Here is a 20,656-nt window from a genome sequence, read left to right as displayed (position 1 = left end):
CTGTGGATGGCCAGTCCGGTCGAGCCTTCAAAGGACCCCAGCCCCTGTCCCCTTCCACCTGTACTGATAAAAGAGACTGCATGCGGGAACCACCCTGCTGAGCCCAGTCAACCCACAGAACGGTGCGAGATAGTAATAAATCTTTGCTTTAGGGCCCTACGTTTGGGGGTGGTTTGCTCCACAGCTATAGATAACCAAGAACACCCACCCTACAACAAGGTGAGTGTAATAGAAGAGATTAGAACTCAGGGACTCTGTCTCCCAATTTAGAAATATTTTGATTTGGTTTTCCTTCCCCTTCATACTGGAGCCAGCAAGTGCTAGAGTGGGGACTGGAACTCAGCATTGAACTCCTTTCCAGGGTCATGTTGGCATTTCCAGGTGGGCAGTGAGAGGGAGCAGCAGGGGACATGGCCTTCTCCATACCCGGAACCTTTCTTGGCGCTCATCCCCAGGCTGGGCCTGTGACAGCCAGCAGAGGGCGTCTGATACTGCCAAGTTTCTAAGGACTTTGACAACATGACCCCAGGGCCTGGGTCAAGGGAAATTAGCACTCCCCCTTCCCCATCTCTCTTCTTTGAAGTCGTGGAATCTTTCTTGCGTAGGAGAAAAGTCAACGTTAATATTTCTGACCCTGGGAAAATCCCATAGTCCTCTCTGAACCTCAGGTTTCTCATCTGTAAAATGGGCATAATAATGATCCCTTTGCCTACATCAACAGGGCTCTTGAGATAGAAGCGGGGAGCAGGTACCACCATGTAGAGGTTCCAGCTGCATGTTTTTCAGTCTCTAGACCAAAGAGTAAAAGGATCCTGAGGCTGAGTGTGGGATTGTCAGCAGGGCTGGAATTAGTCTTTTTTCTGTCCTTTTAGACCTGGCACCCACCAGGTAATCTGGTGATGGGTTCGAGAAAAGAGTCTGGGCCTCAGAGAAACTAACAACCTCTCCATCCTCTTTTCTGTCCTTCAAAAATATCAAATTTGTCCCTACCCCAGTGCCTTTGCACTTACAATTTCTCTGGCCTGGAATGTTCTTTCCCTTTCTCTTTGCACGCCTGGCTCCTGCTCATCTTTTGGGTCTCCATTCAAATGACATCTCCTTAGAGAGGTCTCCTCTGGCCACCCCATCTCTACGTGAAATTATCTTGTTTATTTATTAACTTGTTTCTAGAATGTAAGCTCCATGAGGAGCTCGTGTGTCCCTTTCACCACTATACTACCAGAGCCCAGCACAGGGCTTGTCGTGTAGGACGTGCTCGGTAAATATTTGTTGAGTACATGAATGAAATGTCGGCGAGAACTAAGGACGTATCAAAATGGAGCTGGACGCTTCTTCCATGTGTCTCTCACATGGAGTGAGGAAAGTTCTGTTATTCCCCTTGAAAGGAAAAGAAAAATGAAGTGCAGGGAGACTTAGTGATTTGTTTGATGTCACACAGCTACTAAGTGGTGGAATCAGAACGGAAACATAGATCTTTCTGGCGTCCAGGTGTCTGTTCTTTCCAGTATGTCCCACTTGCATCCCCTGGGCACTAGGGGTACCCATAAAGGTTGCTGGTGTCCCACCGTGAGCACCCACCGTGAATACCTGAAGGCATTCCCCCCTCAGCCCAAGCAGGAGGCAGGCTGGAGGCTCCAAGGGAAGGAGCAGCCCTCAGCCAGTGACAGCTGACGGCAGAGGAGAAACACCCAGACTTCCTCGGGGTGGGGGTAGGGGAGACCCTGAGGCGTGTTCTTCACCATCTTCCAGGAGTTCTGCAGCAGCCATATCTGCTTACTGATGCACCTGAATCGGCTTCTTCCCCTTTCTTCTCTAGCTTCCCCACGCCCCTATTGGTGCTTCCTGGGATTACCTCCCATACATCACTACACTTAAATCCCTCTCAGCCTTGGCTTCATCCCAGCAGTATTGCTGCATAACAAATTACCACACATGAAGTGGCTTAAAACAACACACATTTCTGATCTCATGGTTTTTGTGGGTCAGGAGGCTGGATATGGATCCTCTGACTTCTCTGCTTCAGAGTCTCTGACGGGTTACAATCGAGGTATGGGCGGTGGCTGGAGCCTCACCTGAAGACCCAAGGATCTTCTCACCGCTGTCAGAGTCGGGGCCTGTTGGACTGAAGGCCTCAGTTTCCAGCTGGCTATCGCCAGAGGTCACCCTCAGATCCTTCTATGTCGGCCTCTCCAACATGGCAGCTTGCTTCATCGAAGCAGGAAAGCCGAGAAGGCAAGAGAGAGAGCCCGCTAGCAAGATGGGAATTGCAGTCTCAGGGAACCTGACCACAGGAATGAGACCCCACCACTTTTACCATATTCTGTTAGCTGGAAGCAAGTTCAAGGGGAGAATCACACAAGGGTATGAATGCCATGATTCACTGGGAGTCATTGGGGGCCATCTTGGATGTCTGTCTGTCATACCAGCTAGCATGCACCTAAAAGCTACAACCTCATGAATAAGTTAATAAGTAAGTTCCCATGTAATTCGGGAAGTTCTACATCTAGTCCAGGAAGCTCTCTGATGTACACCAGGAAGCACGGCCAAGGATGTCCATGGCAGCGTTGTTCACAATAACAAAAATTGGAAACCACCTGATCATCCACCAATGGGGGAAATGCTAAACAATTCATGGCATGTCAATGCCATCCAACAGTGAGAAAGAATGAGGTAGGGCCGAGACATATTGCTGAATGAAAACACAGGCTGCAGAACTATACATACCACACTGTGCCACCCAGAACAACACACAACCTTATATATTTCCATGTTCTATTTACATATATTTACGTGTGTAGACAAATATCCGAATGGTACCCACCCAACTGATAGTTGTGGTTGTGTCTATGGGGTAGGGAGGCAGATATATGTGTGGTGGTCAAAGGAGTTGTTACTCTTATTTGTTAAGATCATAGGCTCTGGAAGCCAGACCACCTGGATTTAAGTTCTGGCTCTGCAGCTTATTAGCTGTGTGACTTTGGGCAAAACACTTAACCTCTCTGAATCTCCATTTCGTCACCTCTAAAAGCAGAAGAATAATACCATCTACCTCGTATACTTTTGTGAGGTTTATTCTTCTTTAAAGAAGAAGAATAATTACTTATTTAGAGAGAGAGATAGAGAGAGTGCAAGCAGGGGGAGGGGCAGAGGGAGAGAGAGAAGCTCAAGCAGACTCCCCATGGAGCACAGAGCCCGATGCAGGGCTCGATCCCAGAACCCTGAGATCACCACCCGAGCTGAAACCAAGAGTCAGGCGCTTAACCGACTGCCACACCCAGGTGCCCCCTTTTGTGAGGTTTAAATAAGATGATGTGCATAAAGCTTTCAGAGAGTTTGGGGCACATCTAATGGTGTTCTAGAGCCAGCCCACTCCAGCTCCGAAGAGCCAATTGCGGGCCTCTCTGCCCCACTCCCAGGACACTCCCAGCACATCACAGGCACCCAACAGACACTAGCTGTTCTTATCTTCTCTGCTCTAATTTTCCTAAGGACAAGGATTCACGTGTTACTTGTGCAATTTAAGAAAACGTGGGGGTGAGTCACTGCCTAAAGCCACAAGGCAGCTCTATGTGTGGGAAAGGGAGCCGGGGTGGGACTGAGTGATGGGTGAGGCCGGTGATGGCCCTCGGGGACGAGCGCAAACACCTTTGGGGAGCGGGTGGCGAGGCGGCGGGAGTGTGGGTCCGCTCCACGCAGCTGGTGACTCACACACACTGGCTGCTTAAGTTGAAACACTTGGCCTGGGAATGTATCTCTTCCTGCTTTGTGGCTTTCCCTTTGGCTACCAGTCTGGCCCAGAGCAGGCTGCTCCCAGCACCTACCCGTTCCCTTCTGCAAGCCCCAAATCTTCAGGAAGGAGCCAAGAACAGAGAGTGCACAGTCCTACCTCCAGAGACCCGGTCATTGAACGGATTTTTACTGAGTGCTTACTCTGTGCCAGGCACTGCTTCAGGTACTGGAAATACCTGTGGAGGACCAGACACATAGTATGGAGTTTACATTCTTGCGAGGACCATATGAAACACACCGCAAGTAACAAAGAGACAGCTAAATCTATAAATGCATAGGTAAGCTAATAAAGGATATTGATAAGAGTATTTACAGAGGCTAGATAACAACTTGATATGATAGATCAGGGGTCAGCAAACATTTTAGTTAAAGAGCCAGATAGTAAATATTTCAGATTTTTGTGGGCCACGCAGTCCCTTGCCTCAACTACTCAAATCTGCCATCAGAGACAATACTTAAACTAACGGGCGTGGCAATGTTCCAGTAAAATTCTGCTCATAAAACCAGGCAGCAGGCCAGATTTGGCTCACAGATTGAAGCTTTTCCACTCCTGAGATGGAGTGAAACTGGCTGGGATGGGACAATATGAGGTAAGGTGGTCAGGAAAGGCTTCTCTGAGGAGGTGACATTTGAGCTCATCCCGAGAGGATGCAAAGAAGCTCTCCATGCCAAGACTTGAAGGAAGTGTGTTCCAGGATGTGGGAACAGCAAGAGCATTGCCCCAAGGTGCAAACCAGCCTGGTGCATTTGAGGAGGTTAAGCCCATGCAGAGCGGGCATAGTGAGGGAGGGAGAGGTTGGCTTTGTGACCCAGGGCACATCATCACTCAGGGTCCTGGCAGGAAAGAGATGGTAGTCTTAAAGGGGAAACGAAAGAGAGTTTAATGAAGGTACAGAGGTGGGGACTTGGTAAAGGGAAGGATGGTGAGGCTCTCAGAGACTACCACCCTTGGAAGCTGTACCGTTCTAGAACCCGGGGACATCTACAGCCACCATGAGGGGGCCACCCAGCCAGGCAGGAGCTGTGGCTGCTGGTAATGGAATGTAGCCTTCGCCAAGTAGCCCAGACGGCTGCAGGGACAAATATCCTGACATCTCTCTCCTCTCCCACTTTGGCTCGCAGGCCAGTGCCTCCCATTGGCTGAGCCCGACTAGAAGTCAGAGGCCAGGGGAGCCAGGGTGATACAATTCACGGAGGTACGAATTCCTGGGAAAGAGAAGGGCAGAGAATGATCTGGAGGGGACAACAGGGAATACTAAGCCCACAGGGGAGAGAGCTGGGGTTTTACTAGAACTTCGATGGGGATGCAGTTGCCAGATAAAATATGGATTACTCAGTTCCATTTGAATTTCAGATAAGCAACAAATATAGGTTTAGTATAAGTATGTTTAGTATAAGAATGTCCCAAGGACGTACTTAGACTAAACCCGTATTTGTTATTTATCTGAAATTCAAATGGAACCGGGTGTCATGTATTTTTATTTGCTAAACCCTGGTGACCCTGGATGGGAAATCCCCAAAGGAATTTGAAACAAAAGAGTAACATAATCTAATTTAGGATTTAATAAATACTTTGCTTATAAAAATCAAGAAAATTTTAGATGGCTAAATGTAAGAGGATTCAGGGGACATATAAATAAGTTCCGGGAAAATTTAAACCCATTCACCACGTGAAGTTTCCATCCACCAGGGAAAGCAGTGGATGCAGATGAGAGCCCAGGCTGACCCCCAACTGGCCAGGAGGAACCTCGAGTTGTCTCTGCACTTGCTTGTCTTCACTGTGCCGAGGCCTTTCCTGCTTCTTGAAGCCTCTTATGCCCAATATCGGCAGTCCTTCCTTTCCACACCCCCACGTGGAAAGTAGGTCACATGGGTTGTTATGACGCAGTCATCATGCAGGTGTAGAAACTGAGGCTCAGAGAGGTGAAGCAATCTACCCAAGGTCACACAGGAAGGCAGCAGGAGGACCACGGTCTGCCCGGCTCCCAAGCTCCTCCCCCTCTGCCTTACTGCTCTCTCTTCTTCCCAGCGGCCAGCGTGCCGTAGGCCTGTCTATCCGCGCTGGGTGGGCGCTCCCAGACTCGGGTCTCGGGAGCAGGACGGGGGCCCCAGGGGCAGCCGCCGGCCTCCGTGCCGGTCGTATCTACGCTGGAGCCGGGCGTGCAGGTGGCGGACCCTCCTAGCCTCCTGGGCGGAGAAGAAGGAGGCGGCGATGGTGTGCCGCAGGCGCCGGGCGTAGGTCTCCAGCAGGACGGTGGCGCCAGCCGCCAGCTGCAGGGCCCCAGCGGCCAGGGGGGCGGCCGTGTGGGGGCGCCGGGCGGGCAGCAGTGGGCAGCCCGGGGAGGTGAAGCGGAGCTCCCACTGGAAGGCGTTGTGAGCAGAGAGGAAAGGGCTCTCCAGAGGCGGCTGGTTGAAGAGGAAGGGGATGAAGCCCAGCACCGTGTATGTGGCCTTCAAAGATGGGAAAAAGGCCAAGTGAACAGACAGACGCTGCAGCCATTCCCTGCCCCCCACCACTCGCGGCCGCTGGCCCCCCTCTGTAAGATGGGCACAGAAGTAACCCAGCCTCCTGCCTCCTGGGCACCGAGGAGTAGCAAATGACATCAGGAGTCTGAAGCAGGCTTTCTGACAGACAAAAAGCACAGTACTATTACATTCGGAACACAACGCTTTCGAGAAAACAAACAGTGCTACGGGCATTTACTCTTTGCTAAGCCCTTAGTGAATACCTTAGATGTGTTTTTCATCAAATACACACGATCCTCTGAGTTTGAGCCCAGAATGAGCCTCACTGAAAAGATGGGAAGCCTAAGGTCACACAAGGATGTGGCCAGCCCCAGGGGTCAGTCCCAGCCAAGGCGGGTCCCAACCCCCTGCTCCCAAGAATTAGGCTCTACAATTCCCTTGGGGTATATAGGAACAGGTGCAGGGAGGCAGGGAGGTCAGAGGTTAACCATTCAAACTTTGGAGCCAGACTTCTTGGGTTGGATCCTTGGTTCTGCCCAGGGCCCACTTCTCTGCCGGGCTCAGGGCAGGGGGCTCACAGAAGTATTTTATTCTCTTTTAAAATCAGAATGAAGGGGCGCCTGGGTGGCTCAGTCGGTTGAGCGACTGCCTTCGGCTCAGGTCATGATCCCGGAGTCCCGGGATCGAGCCCCGCATCGGGCTCCCGGCTCGGCGGGGAGCCCGCTTCTCCCTCTGACCCTCCCCCCTCTCATGCTGTTTCTCTCTCGCTCGCTCTCTAATAAATAAATAAATAAAATCTTAAAAAAAAAATCAGAATGAAAACGAACTTTTAAGTTGAAGAATACGTTTCACTTCATAGATCACACTGTCCCTGATGCAACTATCAAGAGCAGCCAGGGGCCAATACCTAAACAAATGACACGGCTATGTTCTAATAAAACTTAATTTACAAAGCCAGGAAGCCCACAGGGTTTGGCCCTGGGGAACATAGTTGGCAGACGCCTGATCTAGATCATTCGTAAGCCCTCCTCCAGTCTGATACATACAGCTGTGAGCTGTTCGTGATAACCACTACTGACTGGACCTCTCCCGTGTGGCATGGAGCTCCCTGCATACTTTTACAGAGGACCACATGTTAAGACTCACAATAAGCCGGCAGGGTGAGGAGGATGGATCCAGTTTGTACAAGTGAAGAAAATGAAGCTAGGACACCTTGCCACTTAGGAAAAGAGTGACCTGGGCGGGGGGGTGCGTGGGGGGGTGTCAAATTATTTTCAAGTTGTTGGGTATCTGGATCCTCATCTGCCACGGGGGTGAGAATAGAACCCACTACATTGAGCGAGTCTGTCTGCAAATGCCCCAGGATCTCCTAGCTTCTCCAAGGGCAGGGTCTTGAAACAATTGCAAATCGAGTGGTTAACACACCCCGCCCCTTCCTACAAGGAAATGACTCTAGTCCCATCACAGCACTTACATCATACTTGACCGTGAGCGTGATGGGCACGGCCGGCAGCTTCTGAGCCCAGTCCACGGCCGCCTGAGCCAGCAGAAAGGCCACGTGGTCTGTGGCCACCATCACAGCTGTGGCCATCAGGAACAGGGTGAGCAGCCCCAGCCTCAGGAGGCAACTCAGCAGCTCCCCCTGGGACAGCCTCGGCCGGGCAGCCCAGAGCAGCCAGGCTGGTGGGGAGGCCACCAGGTGTGTGGCCTGGGCCTCCGCCAGCTGCCAAGCCAGCTGCCGGGTCACGTAGATATTGTCAAACTGCAGGTCAGTCAGGTAGCGATGGAGGTACCAGCCCGAGTCCACCAGGAGGCCCAGCATAAAGAGCCCTGCGACCACCTGCTGGGTCCCCAGCACGGCCGCCCGGGCCAGGGACTCCAGGCCAGAGAAGTCCTCCAGCACCTGCTGGGTGACCCTGAGCATGTGAAGGCGGAACACTGAGCCGTTGCCCTGGGCCTGCAGTGTCCAGCCCTGGCTGCCCGCTGGGCCAGCAGCGCCCAGAGCCCGGGACGCCGCGTGCAGCCGGTGAGTGGTGTTGAGCAGACTCTCCAGGGAGCCCTCTGTGACACATCTCAGCACCTGCCCCGCTGCGCCCATGTTGGCCAAGACGTTGGGCACCACGGTGACGCCCAGCGTGGTGGTGCTCCAGGACAAGAGCAGGCAGCGGCCCTGCTCCGTGCCCAGGGTAGGGGCGCTGAGTGCAAACAGGCAGCGGGCAGGGGGCACCAAGCCCAGCACCAGGAAGACCAGGAGGCCCCAGACAGTGGCCACCGTGGCCGAGGGTCCCAGAGGATAAAGCAGCGAGGACACGAGCCAGTGGTGCGTCAGACCTGCAGCAGCGACAGCCAAGCAACCGCACAGGAAGAGCTGGGTCAGCAGCTGGCCACAGCTGGTTGGGACCGGCTGAGAGAAGGCGACCCAGGCGGCCTGCAGGGGGCCGAGGACCTTGCAGAGGCCCAAGTGCCAGAACCTCCACCTGCACACAAGGAAAGGGGGGGGGTGCTCTTTCAGGAGGATGACGGGTTGGATGGCGGCCCAATGCCCCTAATCCACAAACCCTTCAATCGTTAACAGGCTCCCCCTGAGCCACAGGGGTTGGCACTCTTCCCCTGTGGGCCAATCCCAGTAACTCACCCCAAAGCCACAGGACCCAAGCGGAACTAGTCAGAGGCTGCCCTAGGATTATCCTCACTGGACTTGTCAGGGAAGACCCCAGTTCCTGGGGATGTGAGGATGGATGTCTGGGCTGCCTGGGTCCGTGATTCCAGGTTTGGGAGGGTGCCTTGCCCCAGGGAATGAAAGAATCATGGAGAGAGAAGCGCAGATGAGAGAGAATAAGAAAGAGACAAACTTCGGGAGAGAGAGAGAGAGAGAGACACTGTTTCCCCTGAATTCACAGTCTTGGTTGGCTTCCTGTGTCATTCTGGACGTTCCTTCTCTGTGGACCTCAGGGTCTCCTCTATAATTTGGAGGCATGGGGAGTGGATCCGTTGACCACTCGGGAGCTTTTCTACTCTGTTGTCCTTATATTCATTAAGCAACTACTATATGCTTACTATTAGAGAAACAGGAATGAATGAAACAGACAAGAATCCCTGCCCTCCTAGAGCCTGCGTTAAAAAGTGATGGCAGAGGAATTCGTGAGAAGAGGTTGGGTTCAGGATACATTCTGTTGGAGGAGCCAACACAACAGGCAGTCTGAGAGGAAGAGGGAGATCAAGGATGACCTTGAGGTTTGGTGCCTGAGCAACTGAAAGCACCCAGGTGTTGTCCGAGATGGGAAATAAATGACACGTAAAATCATTGATTTATAGATGACATTTAAAGCCATGGGGCAGGACAGGAGACTCCTCGGGACGGTGCGTTGGTGGGGAGGAGAGGCACTCGAGGACCAGAGCCCTCGCCCCAGGCTGGGAGGTGAGAAGGAGGCTGGGGAAGCCGGCCAGTACAATGTTCCAAGAGGGGGGTCACCACATATGTCAAGTGCTGCTGATGGATCAACAAGGCTGAGGACCGAGCAATGACCGTTGGCCTGGAAACTGCCCAAGGGTAGCTTCGTGGCATCTTGGGCCAAAACCTAACTAGAGGGGGCCTGGGAGAGACTGGAAGGAGTAGAACGTGAGACAGGAGCATGCTGACCCATGTTTGCAGTAAAGGTGCGCAGACAGGGTGCCTCGGCCGCTGGGCGGGGTGGGGGGGGCCGAGATGGGAGAGACTCTAACAGGTTTGCAGATGGGAGAGCCAATCAAGAGGGGGGCTTGGATGAAGGGGAGGCCCCCTGGAGCCATCTTTTCGGTGGTGGTGGTAGCGGGTAAGATGGACAGCACAAAAGGAGGGGTGGGTGACGGGCAAAGTGTGGGTTGCCAAATCTCAGTTCCTCTGATGCACAACTGAGAAGTGGTTAAGGGCATGGCCTCCAGACTGCCTGGGTTCAAATCCTTGCTTCACCACTCACCATCTGTGTGACCTTGGTCAAGTTTCTTAATCTCTCTGTGCCTCAGTTTTCTTATTTCTATAAGACATGTAACTCATGTCTGTAACATGGGGGAATAGAAGTAGCATCTCGTAGGGTCACTTTGTGTCTGGGACAGAGTAAGGAGCAAGTCACCTGTTATCTGTCACGAGAGCATCAATACCACCAGGGGAGGGACTTGGTCTCTTGTGCTCACTGATGTAGCCCAAGTGCCTGGAATAGTGTCTGGCATGTAGCTCCCTAAATGTTTGTAGGCTGTCCTAGGATTGCTTCTGTTTGCTCAGGGTGGCAGGAAAGCGAGGTCAGCGTTGATGGAGAGCGTGCTGGAGGAGGCAGTGGGAGCTTGAAGAGGAAAGAGAGGGTGGAAAATAGTTGGGCAGGAGGTTGGGAGAGTTAACGAACCAGGGCAGTGCTATCCAAGCTGGGCAGCACCAAGGACCCACTTGTGTCAGAGATGATGAATTAGGGCCTTTCTGGCCCCTGAGGGCATTTTCATTTAGGACTAAACCTCCTGCTATTGTAATAATGAGTATTCGGGGCATGGTAGCCGTTAAAAGAATAGCGAATAATACAAATGATAGGGGAAGGGAAGCCAGCTCTAAGTCATGCTGGAGGCCAAGGCGTGGGGGGTGCTGGGAATGACATGGAAAGTGGCTGCCATCTGCTGAGGGCTTACTCCGAGCCGAGCACGATGGCAAGCCCTGTGTGTGCATTTTCTCATTCAATTCTTTTTTTTTTTTTTTTAAGATTTTATTTATTTGTTAGAGAGAGATAGAGAGCACAAGCAGGGGGAGCGGGAGAGGGGGGAGCCCGATGCGGGGCTTGATCCCAGGACCCTGGGATCATGACCTGAGCCGAAGGCAGACGCTTAACGACTGAGCCACCCAGGTGCCCCTCAATTCTTACAGCTATCTTGTAGAATTATTACTACTCTCCTTCACAGATGGGGAAACTGAGGCTCAAAGAGGTGGAGTTTACCCAAGGTCACGCAGCTGAGGAATGGCAGAGCCTGAGGCTAAGCTCATACCCATCGTGCCTGACCAAGGACTGTTTTCTTGCCTGTGGTCCCAGTGTCCAGGGTCTCCAGACCTACCCGGTCCTGGCGCGGTGCTCGGCGGTCCCACATGGAGCCCTCATGCTTCCCGAATAGCTGTGGGTCTGGATCAGGGCAGGCAGGCTGAGGCAGTGCGGGCAGGTGGGCAGGAAATGGGGAGAACTGTATTCTCTAGAACTTGGGAAAAACCCTATTGCTTCTGCTTTCTGGCTCTTAACTAAGCCCTCCTGCTGGCTTTGTCCCGCCCCTGCCTGGGCCCACTTCCCAGGGGGTTGGGCAAGCTGCCTCATCCTCTTCCGGCAAGCAGGGGTGGGTGCAAGTGGGTGCAAGGTGTTGGAGGAAAGAGCGTTTTCCAAGCAGTTATCTGTGATCCTGAGAGCAGGAAGGTAGAACTGCTCCCATTTCACAGAGGAAGAAACTGAGGTTCAGAAAAGCCATACCGCTCATTAGTGGTAGTGCCAGGACTAGAACTCCGCTTGGCTTCCCCTTGCCCTCCCCCTCCACAGTTGTGGGCCCCTAGAGGAGCCTGATCCCCAGCTGTGAGCAGTGGGAACCCATAGGAGACAGTTGGACCTCGCTGAGACTCTCTTTCAAGCGTAGTGGCTCCCATCTCCTTTCTAGCTGGCTTTCTGTCTTTAGCTTTGTCCCTCCCTACCTGTGTGACCTTGAGCAGGTAACCCCATCAGTTTCCTCCTTTTAAAAGAGAGAAATGATAGTAACAGTTAACATTTATGGAGTACTTGCTAAGTATCAGACACACTTCTTGTTCTTTTTTTTTAAGATTTTATTTATTTATTTGAGAGAGAGAGCAGGAGTGGGGAGGAGTGGGAGAAGTAGGAGCCCAATGCAGGGCTTGATCCCAGGACTCTGGGATCATGACCTGGGCCAAAGGCAGTGGCTTAACCGACTGAGCCACCCAGGTGCCCCACGCTTCTCAATAGTTCTATTTGAATTCCCTGAATGCTTATTTCCAACAACCCTTTGTGGTAGGTACTGTTATTTCCATTCTTCAGTTCAGAAAACTGAGACCCAGAGAATTAAGTCCCTTGACCAAGCCACTCAGCTAGTAAGAGGTAGAGCCATGACTTACAGCCAACGGTCCTGCTCCAGAGTCAACTGGTCAGCCACTGGGCTCTACTGGTGTGGAGGGAAGGGTTCACAAGACTCGTGTTACCTTCAGATGCATCTGGCACTGCAAACAGTAGGCATTTAATAAGTGTGAGGTCCCTGTGTGCACACCCTGCTGCAGCATGTGCCTGGCAGGTACACTTCCAGGCTGATTGGAAAGCCAGTCCCTATCTGGAAGCAGACACTCCCCCCCCGCCCCCCTCCTCTCTGTGCTCTATCTCTGTCAGTAGGCTGCCTCCTCCAGGAGCCCTCCGCTGTGCCCCCAGGCCTCCACCCTGCAGGATGGAGGGGCCAGTGAGGAAGGGCACACCTAGGTGGTGCTCCAGACTCCCCATCCTTTTCGGTTATAAGGACATGTTGCCTGGGTCACTTGCTCAGGCCTGAAGGAGGGTGTTCTGTGGCTCAGATAGGGGAAGTGACATTCTCATGGTCACACAATCGAATGAGACACTTGTGGCCCTCAGAGAGCCTGACACCCTTCCCAGATCTCAGGCCCCTCCAGGAAGCCAGGCCAGGCACAGAGAGTCTGCAGAGAACTGAGCCCAGAGTAGACGGGGAGCAGGAGCCCCGGGCGCCTGCAGAGGCCAGCCAGCCGAGGCAAAGGAGCAGAGCAGACCAGGATGGAAACAGCGTGAACTGCCGCGTGTAGACCTACTCGAAAGGACAGCTTCGGCCCTGCTCCGGTTGAGGGTTGAAGTCCCTTGAAAAGAGGTCCGACATTACCAGATTTTCCAATTATTCCAAAAATGCCAGTCATTCCCTTTTTTATGTAAAAGTCTCCAAGTTTTTAAAGCCAGCATTAAAAAAAAAAAAAAAGACCTCTGGGCCGGCCAATCTTACCAAGTCTGTGGGCCAAAGCCAGCACGAGGGCCGCCGACTTCCAGCCTCTGCAGGAAGCCTCAGCAGGGCTGGTGCGGGAGCTGCCTAGATGTCCGTCTGCACCGTGGGGGCTCTGGGCTGGGGGTCGAAGATCTGCACGGGAAAGTCAGCTTTGCCACTTACGGACAAGACACTGTCCTTTTCTGAACTTGTGTGGGCTTTGCTATCATGAGACTACTAATATCTCCTTAGGGTTGCTTGAGCATTCAGTGGAATAATGTATGTGGAGCATCCAGTAGATAGATACACGCTCCTGCCCTCTCCCGCCTGGGCTGACAGCTCTGCCTAAGTGAGCCCCAGGCTGTTTAGACCTGATTATAGAGGCTTCTGTGACGCCCACTGGGCCAGATCCCTGGCCAGGGTCCCCATCACATAGGGAACTTTAGGGCATTGTGCCGGTCAGAGGGGAGCGGGCCTGGCAGGCACCAGCCAGGCTTTGCCTACTTTCTGCAGTGGCCCCAAGACTGGTTAAGGACCATGTTGGTCATTTCCTGAAGACCTCTGGTAAATGTGTAGGATTTGGGAGTTTGGTGGTATAGGGAAGGAAAGGGCAGAAGATATTTTTGGCTTTTCTCAGCACATGTAGGCAGTCACTTCTGCCTACATAAAGCTGGCCTGGCTCCAAATCCCACAACATCCGGAAGGGTCTTCTGAATCATCCAAAATAGAATCAGCTTTTTGAGGGGAATTTCTGGGTAGAGGATTCAGAACCATAAGACAGTATAGGAAGAGGAAGTGGTAAGCCTTCAGATCTACGATCAGCATCGGAGGTCCAAAGAATATTGGAGTCATTGAATTTTATAGCCCATGGGCATAGAATATTGCCACCATCCACTCAGCCTGAGAATATGGAGAGTTGGCTAAAATCTTACCAAATAGACGATGCTACCCAATAGAAACAGAATGCGAGCCATGTATATAATTAAAAATTTTCTAGTAGCCACATAAAAAAGTGAAATTTATTTTAATAAAATTTTTATTCAACTTTTAATAAAAGTTTTATTCAACTTAATATATCCCAAACAGTATCCTCTCAAAATGTAATCAATATAAAATTTACTAAGGGGATATTTTTTCTTTATTTTTTGTACTCAGTTTTAAAAACCTGGTGTTTTGGGCGCCTGGGTAGTTCAGTTGGTTAAGCGACTGCCTTCGGCTCAGGTCATGATCCTGGAGTCCCTGGATCGAGTCCCGCATCGGGCTCCCTGCTCGGCAGGGAGTCTGCTTCTCCCTCTGACCCTCCCCCCTCTCATGAGCTCTCTCTCTCATTCTCTCTCTCTCAAATAAATAAATAAAAAATCTTTTAAAAAAATAAAAAAATAAAAACCTGGTATTTTTAAAATGAAGAGAGTCAGTGTAAGGCATTAAGGAAGGGTGGGGACTGTGGCAAACAAGAGAGTTCACCTATCAGTTTGAGTTTTCCCTTCACCACTACTCAGCTCCAAACAATTGTTGCCAGGTAACGATAGGGTCCCATGTTGCCAGAACTTCTGGTCTTTTCTTTTCCAAGAGAAGCACAAATCAGAGTTTTAATGTGAAATTTTCTGAATTTAAGAATATTAGCAGTCAATTAATAGTTTAAAACTCGGGTGCCTGGGTGGCTCAGCCATTAAGCATCTGCCTTCAGCTCAGGTCATGATCCCAGGGTCCTGGGATCGAGCCCCACATCGGGCTCCCAGCTCAGCAGGAAGCCTGCTTCTCCCTCTCCCTCTCCCCCTGCTTGTGTTCTTGCTCTCACCATCTCTCTCTCTGTCAAATAAATAAATAATTAAAAAAAAAGTTTAAAACTCATGAAAGGTGTCCCAAAAATCCTGATTGTGAGATGGATGCAGACCTGGGGACCACTAGATTACAAGCTCTGATTTGGTCTAAACCTTCCCTGCTATGTTTTCTCAGTTTGCCCCTCCAGACCCTGTCTCCACTCTTCTCCTCCCTGCCCTGAGCCCTGGGGTTAGACCTGGATGCGCAGCCTCAAAGAACTCTCCTACATTCTGGCTTCTGTGGGTGTGATGGTTAGCTTTCAGTGTCAACATGGCTGGGCCGCAGCCTCCAGCTATTTGGTCAAACATTATTCTGGATGTTTCTGTGAGGGTGTTTTTGGATGAGATTTACATTTAGATTAATGGAGTTTAAGTGAATCAGATTGCTGCCTCATAATGTGGTGGGCCTCATCCAATCAGTTGAAGGTCCGAATAGAACAAAAGACTGACTTCCCCTGAGCAAGAGGGAATTCTGCCGGCAGATTGCCTTTGGACTCTTGCCTGGGCATACATACATATATATTCCATCCTGTTGGTTCTGTTTCTCTGGAGAACCCTGACCAATAAGGTTGGGTTTGGTCATGGAGAGTGCTGGCAGGAGAGCCGAAGGAGGATGTAGAGAAAGATCCAGGGCAGCTTTCCCCTTTCAGAGTCATCAGGGGCTGTCTTGTAAGGAATAAAGGTGCCAGCCGCACATGGGCCTCAGTCCCTCAGAGCCTCGGCTGGGAGGTGCTCCTCCCTCCCTCCACCGAGGACTCACATTTTCCCTCGTGGTTTCCCTTACCCTCTGCCCACACCTTGGAACTAGACCCATTACTAAGCTGTCCTCAAATAACTAGTCTGTGTGCTTACTATTGCCTTCTGAGACCGGGACCCTGACTCTATGCACCCTTATCTCTCCAAAGTCCAAGACATAAAGGACCCGCCTAAGGTGACACAGCATGTTACGGGTAGAGCGAGGAGTCCAAAGTGGCTCACTGAACCCCTCGTTCAGTGGCTTTTATTCATCTTGTTTTTCATCTGCCATCACTGCTTCCAACCCTCTGCCCACTTGACTCTGTAAGTTCTTGATCTATGTGCCAGAATATGTATGTGTGTATCCGAACCTTCCGTATACCTGTTGTTCATCACTTCTGTGTGTTGCTGTGTTTTCCATGGTGAGCTTCCCCATGTTTCACTTAAATGCCATCACTCCCACCCCCCGAAGGTCACCTAGGTGGCCTCCAGCTCCTGGGTACCTCCAACAGCAGTGGCCCAAATATCCTCCTACATCGTCTCCGTAGGGACTATGGGACAATTCTGCTGGGATATGAACCCAGAAGTAGGAAAAGTGGGCCCCAGGGAATGCAGGTAATGAATTCTCCTAATTACTGCCATGTCGCTTGCCAGGCTGACCGTCGGAAGTAACAGTCTCCCCAGCAGCACAAGAGGGTGTCTGTCTTCTCCTGTTCCATCATCACTTCTTGTCCGCTTGCCTAGTTTCTGCCGGTCGGACTGGTGTGTTGTTGCATCTTGGTTGAACTTGCATTTATCTGATGACGAGTGGATTCGAGCATGACTTTATCGAGCTCTGGCCATCTTGACAGCCTGCTTTAAAATGGCACAGCTGTATCTCGCCCTCATCCTGCTCGCAGGTGTTACGGTACGAGCCTTCCACAGAGAGTGACCAAGCCTCCTCCCGTCTCTGTATGAGGATGTCACTCTTCCCACGAAGGAGTGGAACCTAGTTCCCTCCCCTTGAACCAGGCCAACTTTTGACTTGCTTTGATCAATAGAATGTGGCAGAGTTGAATTCTTAAACTCTCAAGCCCAGACTTTAAGCTTCTGCTTTTGCCTTCTGAGAAGCCCACTGTTGGGTTCAGAGGTTTGGGTTAGACTCCCTGGAGGCTCCACAGTCATCATGGACGTTCAAGTTCCAGCTAAACTCCCCGCTGAGTGACCCCGGCCACACCATGTAGAGCAGAGACAAAACAATCCCTGCAGAGCTCTGTCTAAATGTGGAAACATGGCATGCCTGGGTGGCTCAGTGGGTAAAACGTCTGACTCTCGATTTCAGCTCAGGTCATGATCTCAGGGTCATGAGATCGAGCCTCGAGTCAGGATCTGTACTGGGCATGGAGCCTGCTAAAGATTCTCTCTCCCCCTCCTCCCTCTCCCTTTGTTCCCCTCCCCTGCTCAAAGTCTCTCTCTCTCTCTAAAAAAAAATTTTAAATGCAGAAACATAAGCCAGTAAGTTGCTGTGTTCTAGGGCCTGAGTGTTGGGTGGTTTGTTATATAACCACAGTAACTAAAACAGGTATTTTGCTTTGTGTTTGTTCTTTCTGACTTCTGGATGTTCCTCTTATATTCCAGACATGAGTCTCATATATATTTCCAATGATCCTTACCACCCATGCCACCCAGCTTCCTCCCATGCCACCGTGAGCACGTGACTGACTCCTTCTGGTCTCATTCTAATGCCACCTCCTCAGAGAAGTCCTCCCTGACCACCCTGGTTGAAGTAACTTCTGAGTCAGTTTGTCACATTGTCCAATTTCATCTTCTTCTTAGCCCATATCATGACCCAGAGTCATTTTATTTATTTGTTTACCTGCCCACTGCCTATCTCCTCAGCTAGCATGTAAGTTCCATGTGGATGCGGACAGTGAATGAACACATAATCAGGTTTTAAATAAATATTGTTGAATGAATAAATGGAAGAAGGAGTGAGCAAAGAAATGAATGGGACAGACCATGGACCAGAGGGCAAGATTGCTTTCTCATAAATTTTAGTATAGATTCACTTATCAAATATTTACTGAGCACCTGTTATGTGTCAGAAACCATTCTAGGTACGAGAGTTATGGCACTCAACAAAATAAAGTTTGTATTCTGATAAGTTGGTATTCTAGAGGGAGAGAAAGTTAATAAACAAGAAAATACATGATCCAGTGGCCTGGTTTAACACTAAGAAGGAAAATATAGTGGAGTAAGGAGATGGAGAGTAATGAGAGCAAGATTTTATACCAGATGGTCAGGGAAGAGTCTCTGGGGAGGTGACATTTGAGCAGAGAACTGAATAAAGTGAGGAAATAAGCTCATAATTGGAAGCAAAGTGTTCTTGGTAACGGGAACAGCATGTGCAAAGGCCCTGAGGCAGGGCAGTATAAGCATGTGGTTGGAGTGGAGAGGGGAGAGCAGTAGGGAAGTGAAGTCAGGGAGGTCAGTTCCGTGGAAGCCCCAGCTCAGGAATTTGGCACCTTAAGGCTCTCTTATGCCGGGGTGCCTGGGTGGCTCAGTCGTTAACCGTCTGCCTTTGGCTCAGGTCATGATCCCCAGGTCCTGGGATTGAGCCCTGCATTGGGCTCCCTGTTCCGCGGGAAGCCTGCTTCTCCCTCTCCCACTCCCCCTGCTTGTGTTCCCTCTCTCGCTGTGTCTCTCTCTGTCAAATAAATAAATAAATTAAATCTTAAAAAAAAAAAAGAAAAGCTCTTTTATGCCCAGAAAGCAAATAATCTGTAGGCCCAGTATTGATTAACACTCTTTATTTTATAGCATTTTCAATCAGAACTATTTGAAATCACGATTCATCTGGTTACAAGTACCATGGGTTTCTCTGCGGATGGACTTCTCCCATCCCCTGTTCTCCACGAGTGCTGCTCCCAACCGCCATGGGCTGCAACTCTGATTGAATTCTAAAGTACTCACGTGGGAAGAGGTGAAGCCCATCCTCCAACTTGGGGGCTCCTCCTCTCTCCTCCCCGCTGCTCCCAGGGAAACATCCATGACTCACTCGTGCCATTCTGAGGACGAGTTCAGTCTCTGGGTGCCGCCGTCCCAGCCCCTACTGCTCAGGGAACTTCATCCCTCAGATATGTAGGAAGGGCAGACATGAGGCTTCCAGACCCCCCACGGGCACCTTAGCTAATGCTGGGTCACTCATTCCATATCCTGAGCTCCTGCTGGGCCTGATACTGTGCTGTTCACTGGGGATGCCCAGATGCTTCTGCTGGAAACAAGGAGGGATCAGATCTTCTAGGACAGCCCCCACCAGCCACTGGCTCAGGGGAAGTCTCCGTTGGCCCCCTCTGCAGAAGAAGGTTACGATATTTTGTCTGCCTGAGAAATTTTACCCTGGCCTTTTATGAGGCCTCAATGTATCTTCTGACTTTTTTTTTTTTCCCCTCATTCCTGAAAAATGTGGCCTTTGCTAATTAAACATGCTTACCCCTCGGGGTATGGGTAGGGAGGTAAAGACCAGCTGCTGGAATAAGGAGTAGCGGGCAACCACAAAGGCCCCCGCGGGCCACACGTAGGAGAGTCCTCGCTGAAAGGATGGTAAGGCCAGGGCTTGGCCTGACCCCAGAATTATGGTCAAACTGAATCAGATTGAACAGGAAAATCCTAAAAAGCTTAGGTAGAGATGTCAGCTGGGGGTTTCTAGAACTCCCCTGGTGTACTCAGGCCCCCAGAAGCGCAGCAAGGACGATTTGCACAGCCTCCCTGTCCTCAGGAGGTCATCTGTCCCTCCCCTGTCTCCAGGGATTGAAAGTAACCCCGGCTGCGGTGTACCGATAGGGGTCATAGTCAAACAACGGGCACAGAATGGGCACCGACCGAGCAGGACACACCGTGGTTGCAAACAGCTGGAACGCTGCGGCCCCAAAAGCCTCCCTGAGGAAGGTGACATCTAAAGGCAAGATGATCTCTCCAGAGTGTAACCTAAAGTAGGCCATGGGGGATGTTAGCAGTGCCCATAGGAATTGATGCCCCCCCATTCCAACTGTTTAAGTCAAATGCCATATTCCAGATTTGCTTCCTGTTGCTGAAATAGGGCTCTCTTGCATCCTAGCCATGGAACAGCTCAGAGATAAAGGAGCTTGTTTTTCTGGCAGCGGATCTGGGAGATATCTGGGCCCTGACCTCCATGAAAGAGAAGGAGAAGGTGTCCTAGATAATGAGCCTGTGGGCCCAAGTGGACCACTGGAGGTCACTCTTGCTTGCTGCATACTGGATCACGAAAAGAACTGCTCGATTGTCCTGTAGAGTCCTAGCAGCAGGTGATGGCAGAAGCCTTCTGGGAGGGCCCGGCCCAGAGAGAGTCCCGGAGGGGGACTCAAAGGGTCCGAAATGTGTCGTTGGCCAAAGTGGATGGCAGTGCTGTGATGTTGGCTGAGTGGATGTCGGCCCAGTCCGGGAAGGTGCCCAGCTGGAAGATGGTCTGTGCCCAAGTATTCATGGCCAAGCTGAGCAGCAGGACACCCATCAGGTTCATCAGGAGGCCTGTCCGCACCTGAAATGGAGCCCAGGTGAAGGGAGGGATCAGCTCAGAGCCCATTGTACAGATGGGAAAACCCACGCCCAAAATCAGGAACTCACTCACTCAAGATCTCCCAGCTGGGAAGTGATGGTTCCAGGACACAGATCCCGGCTGGTGTATGCCCAAGACCCTTCCATCTTTACGTACCCTAGGCTGCCCCTTGGAGAGCTAAAATGTCCCCATCCGCCGAGTGGTTCTAGGGGCCAGGCACTGTGCTGTGTAGGTGTCGTAGAGACATGCCATCCCTATGACACCCTCGAAGGGTGATTATCATTACTTCCCCTTTACGGACGAGGAAAACGAGGCT

General features: G+C 51.3%; 2 protein-coding genes across 5 annotated transcripts in view; both read right to left on the bottom strand.

Annotated features, from left to right (window-relative positions):
• Positions 1–5,395: 5,395 nt before the first annotated feature.
• OCSTAMP (osteoclast stimulatory transmembrane protein) lies at positions 5,396–19,765 on the bottom strand. Its single transcript, XM_081832261.1, is given in 6 exon segments — positions 5,396–5,751; positions 5,753–5,883; positions 5,886–6,240; positions 7,730–8,800; positions 19,258–19,356; positions 19,586–19,765. Coding segments are annotated over 6 exon segments (1,986 nt in total). The 3' UTR covers positions 5,396–5,601.
• The window catches only part of SLC13A3 (solute carrier family 13 member 3), a 78,847-nt gene continuing 76,748 nt past the window's right edge, over positions 18,558–20,656 (bottom strand). For all 4 annotated transcript variants that reach the window (XM_081832640.1, XM_081832639.1, XM_081832642.1 and 1 more), the window contains one exon: positions 18,558–20,322. In XM_081832640.1, the coding sequence (XP_081688766.1) occupies positions 20,146–20,322 (177 nt within the window). In that variant the 3' untranslated portion in view covers positions 18,558–20,145. The remainder of the gene's footprint in view (positions 20,323–20,656) is intronic.

This window comes from Leptonychotes weddellii, chromosome 10 (assembly GCF_054177405.1).
Source record: "Leptonychotes weddellii isolate Sample4059 chromosome 10, ASM5417740v2, whole genome shotgun sequence".
Taxonomy (NCBI): domain Eukaryota; kingdom Metazoa; phylum Chordata; class Mammalia; order Carnivora; family Phocidae; genus Leptonychotes; species Leptonychotes weddellii.
This window is presented reverse-complemented; position numbering and strand designations above follow the sequence as displayed.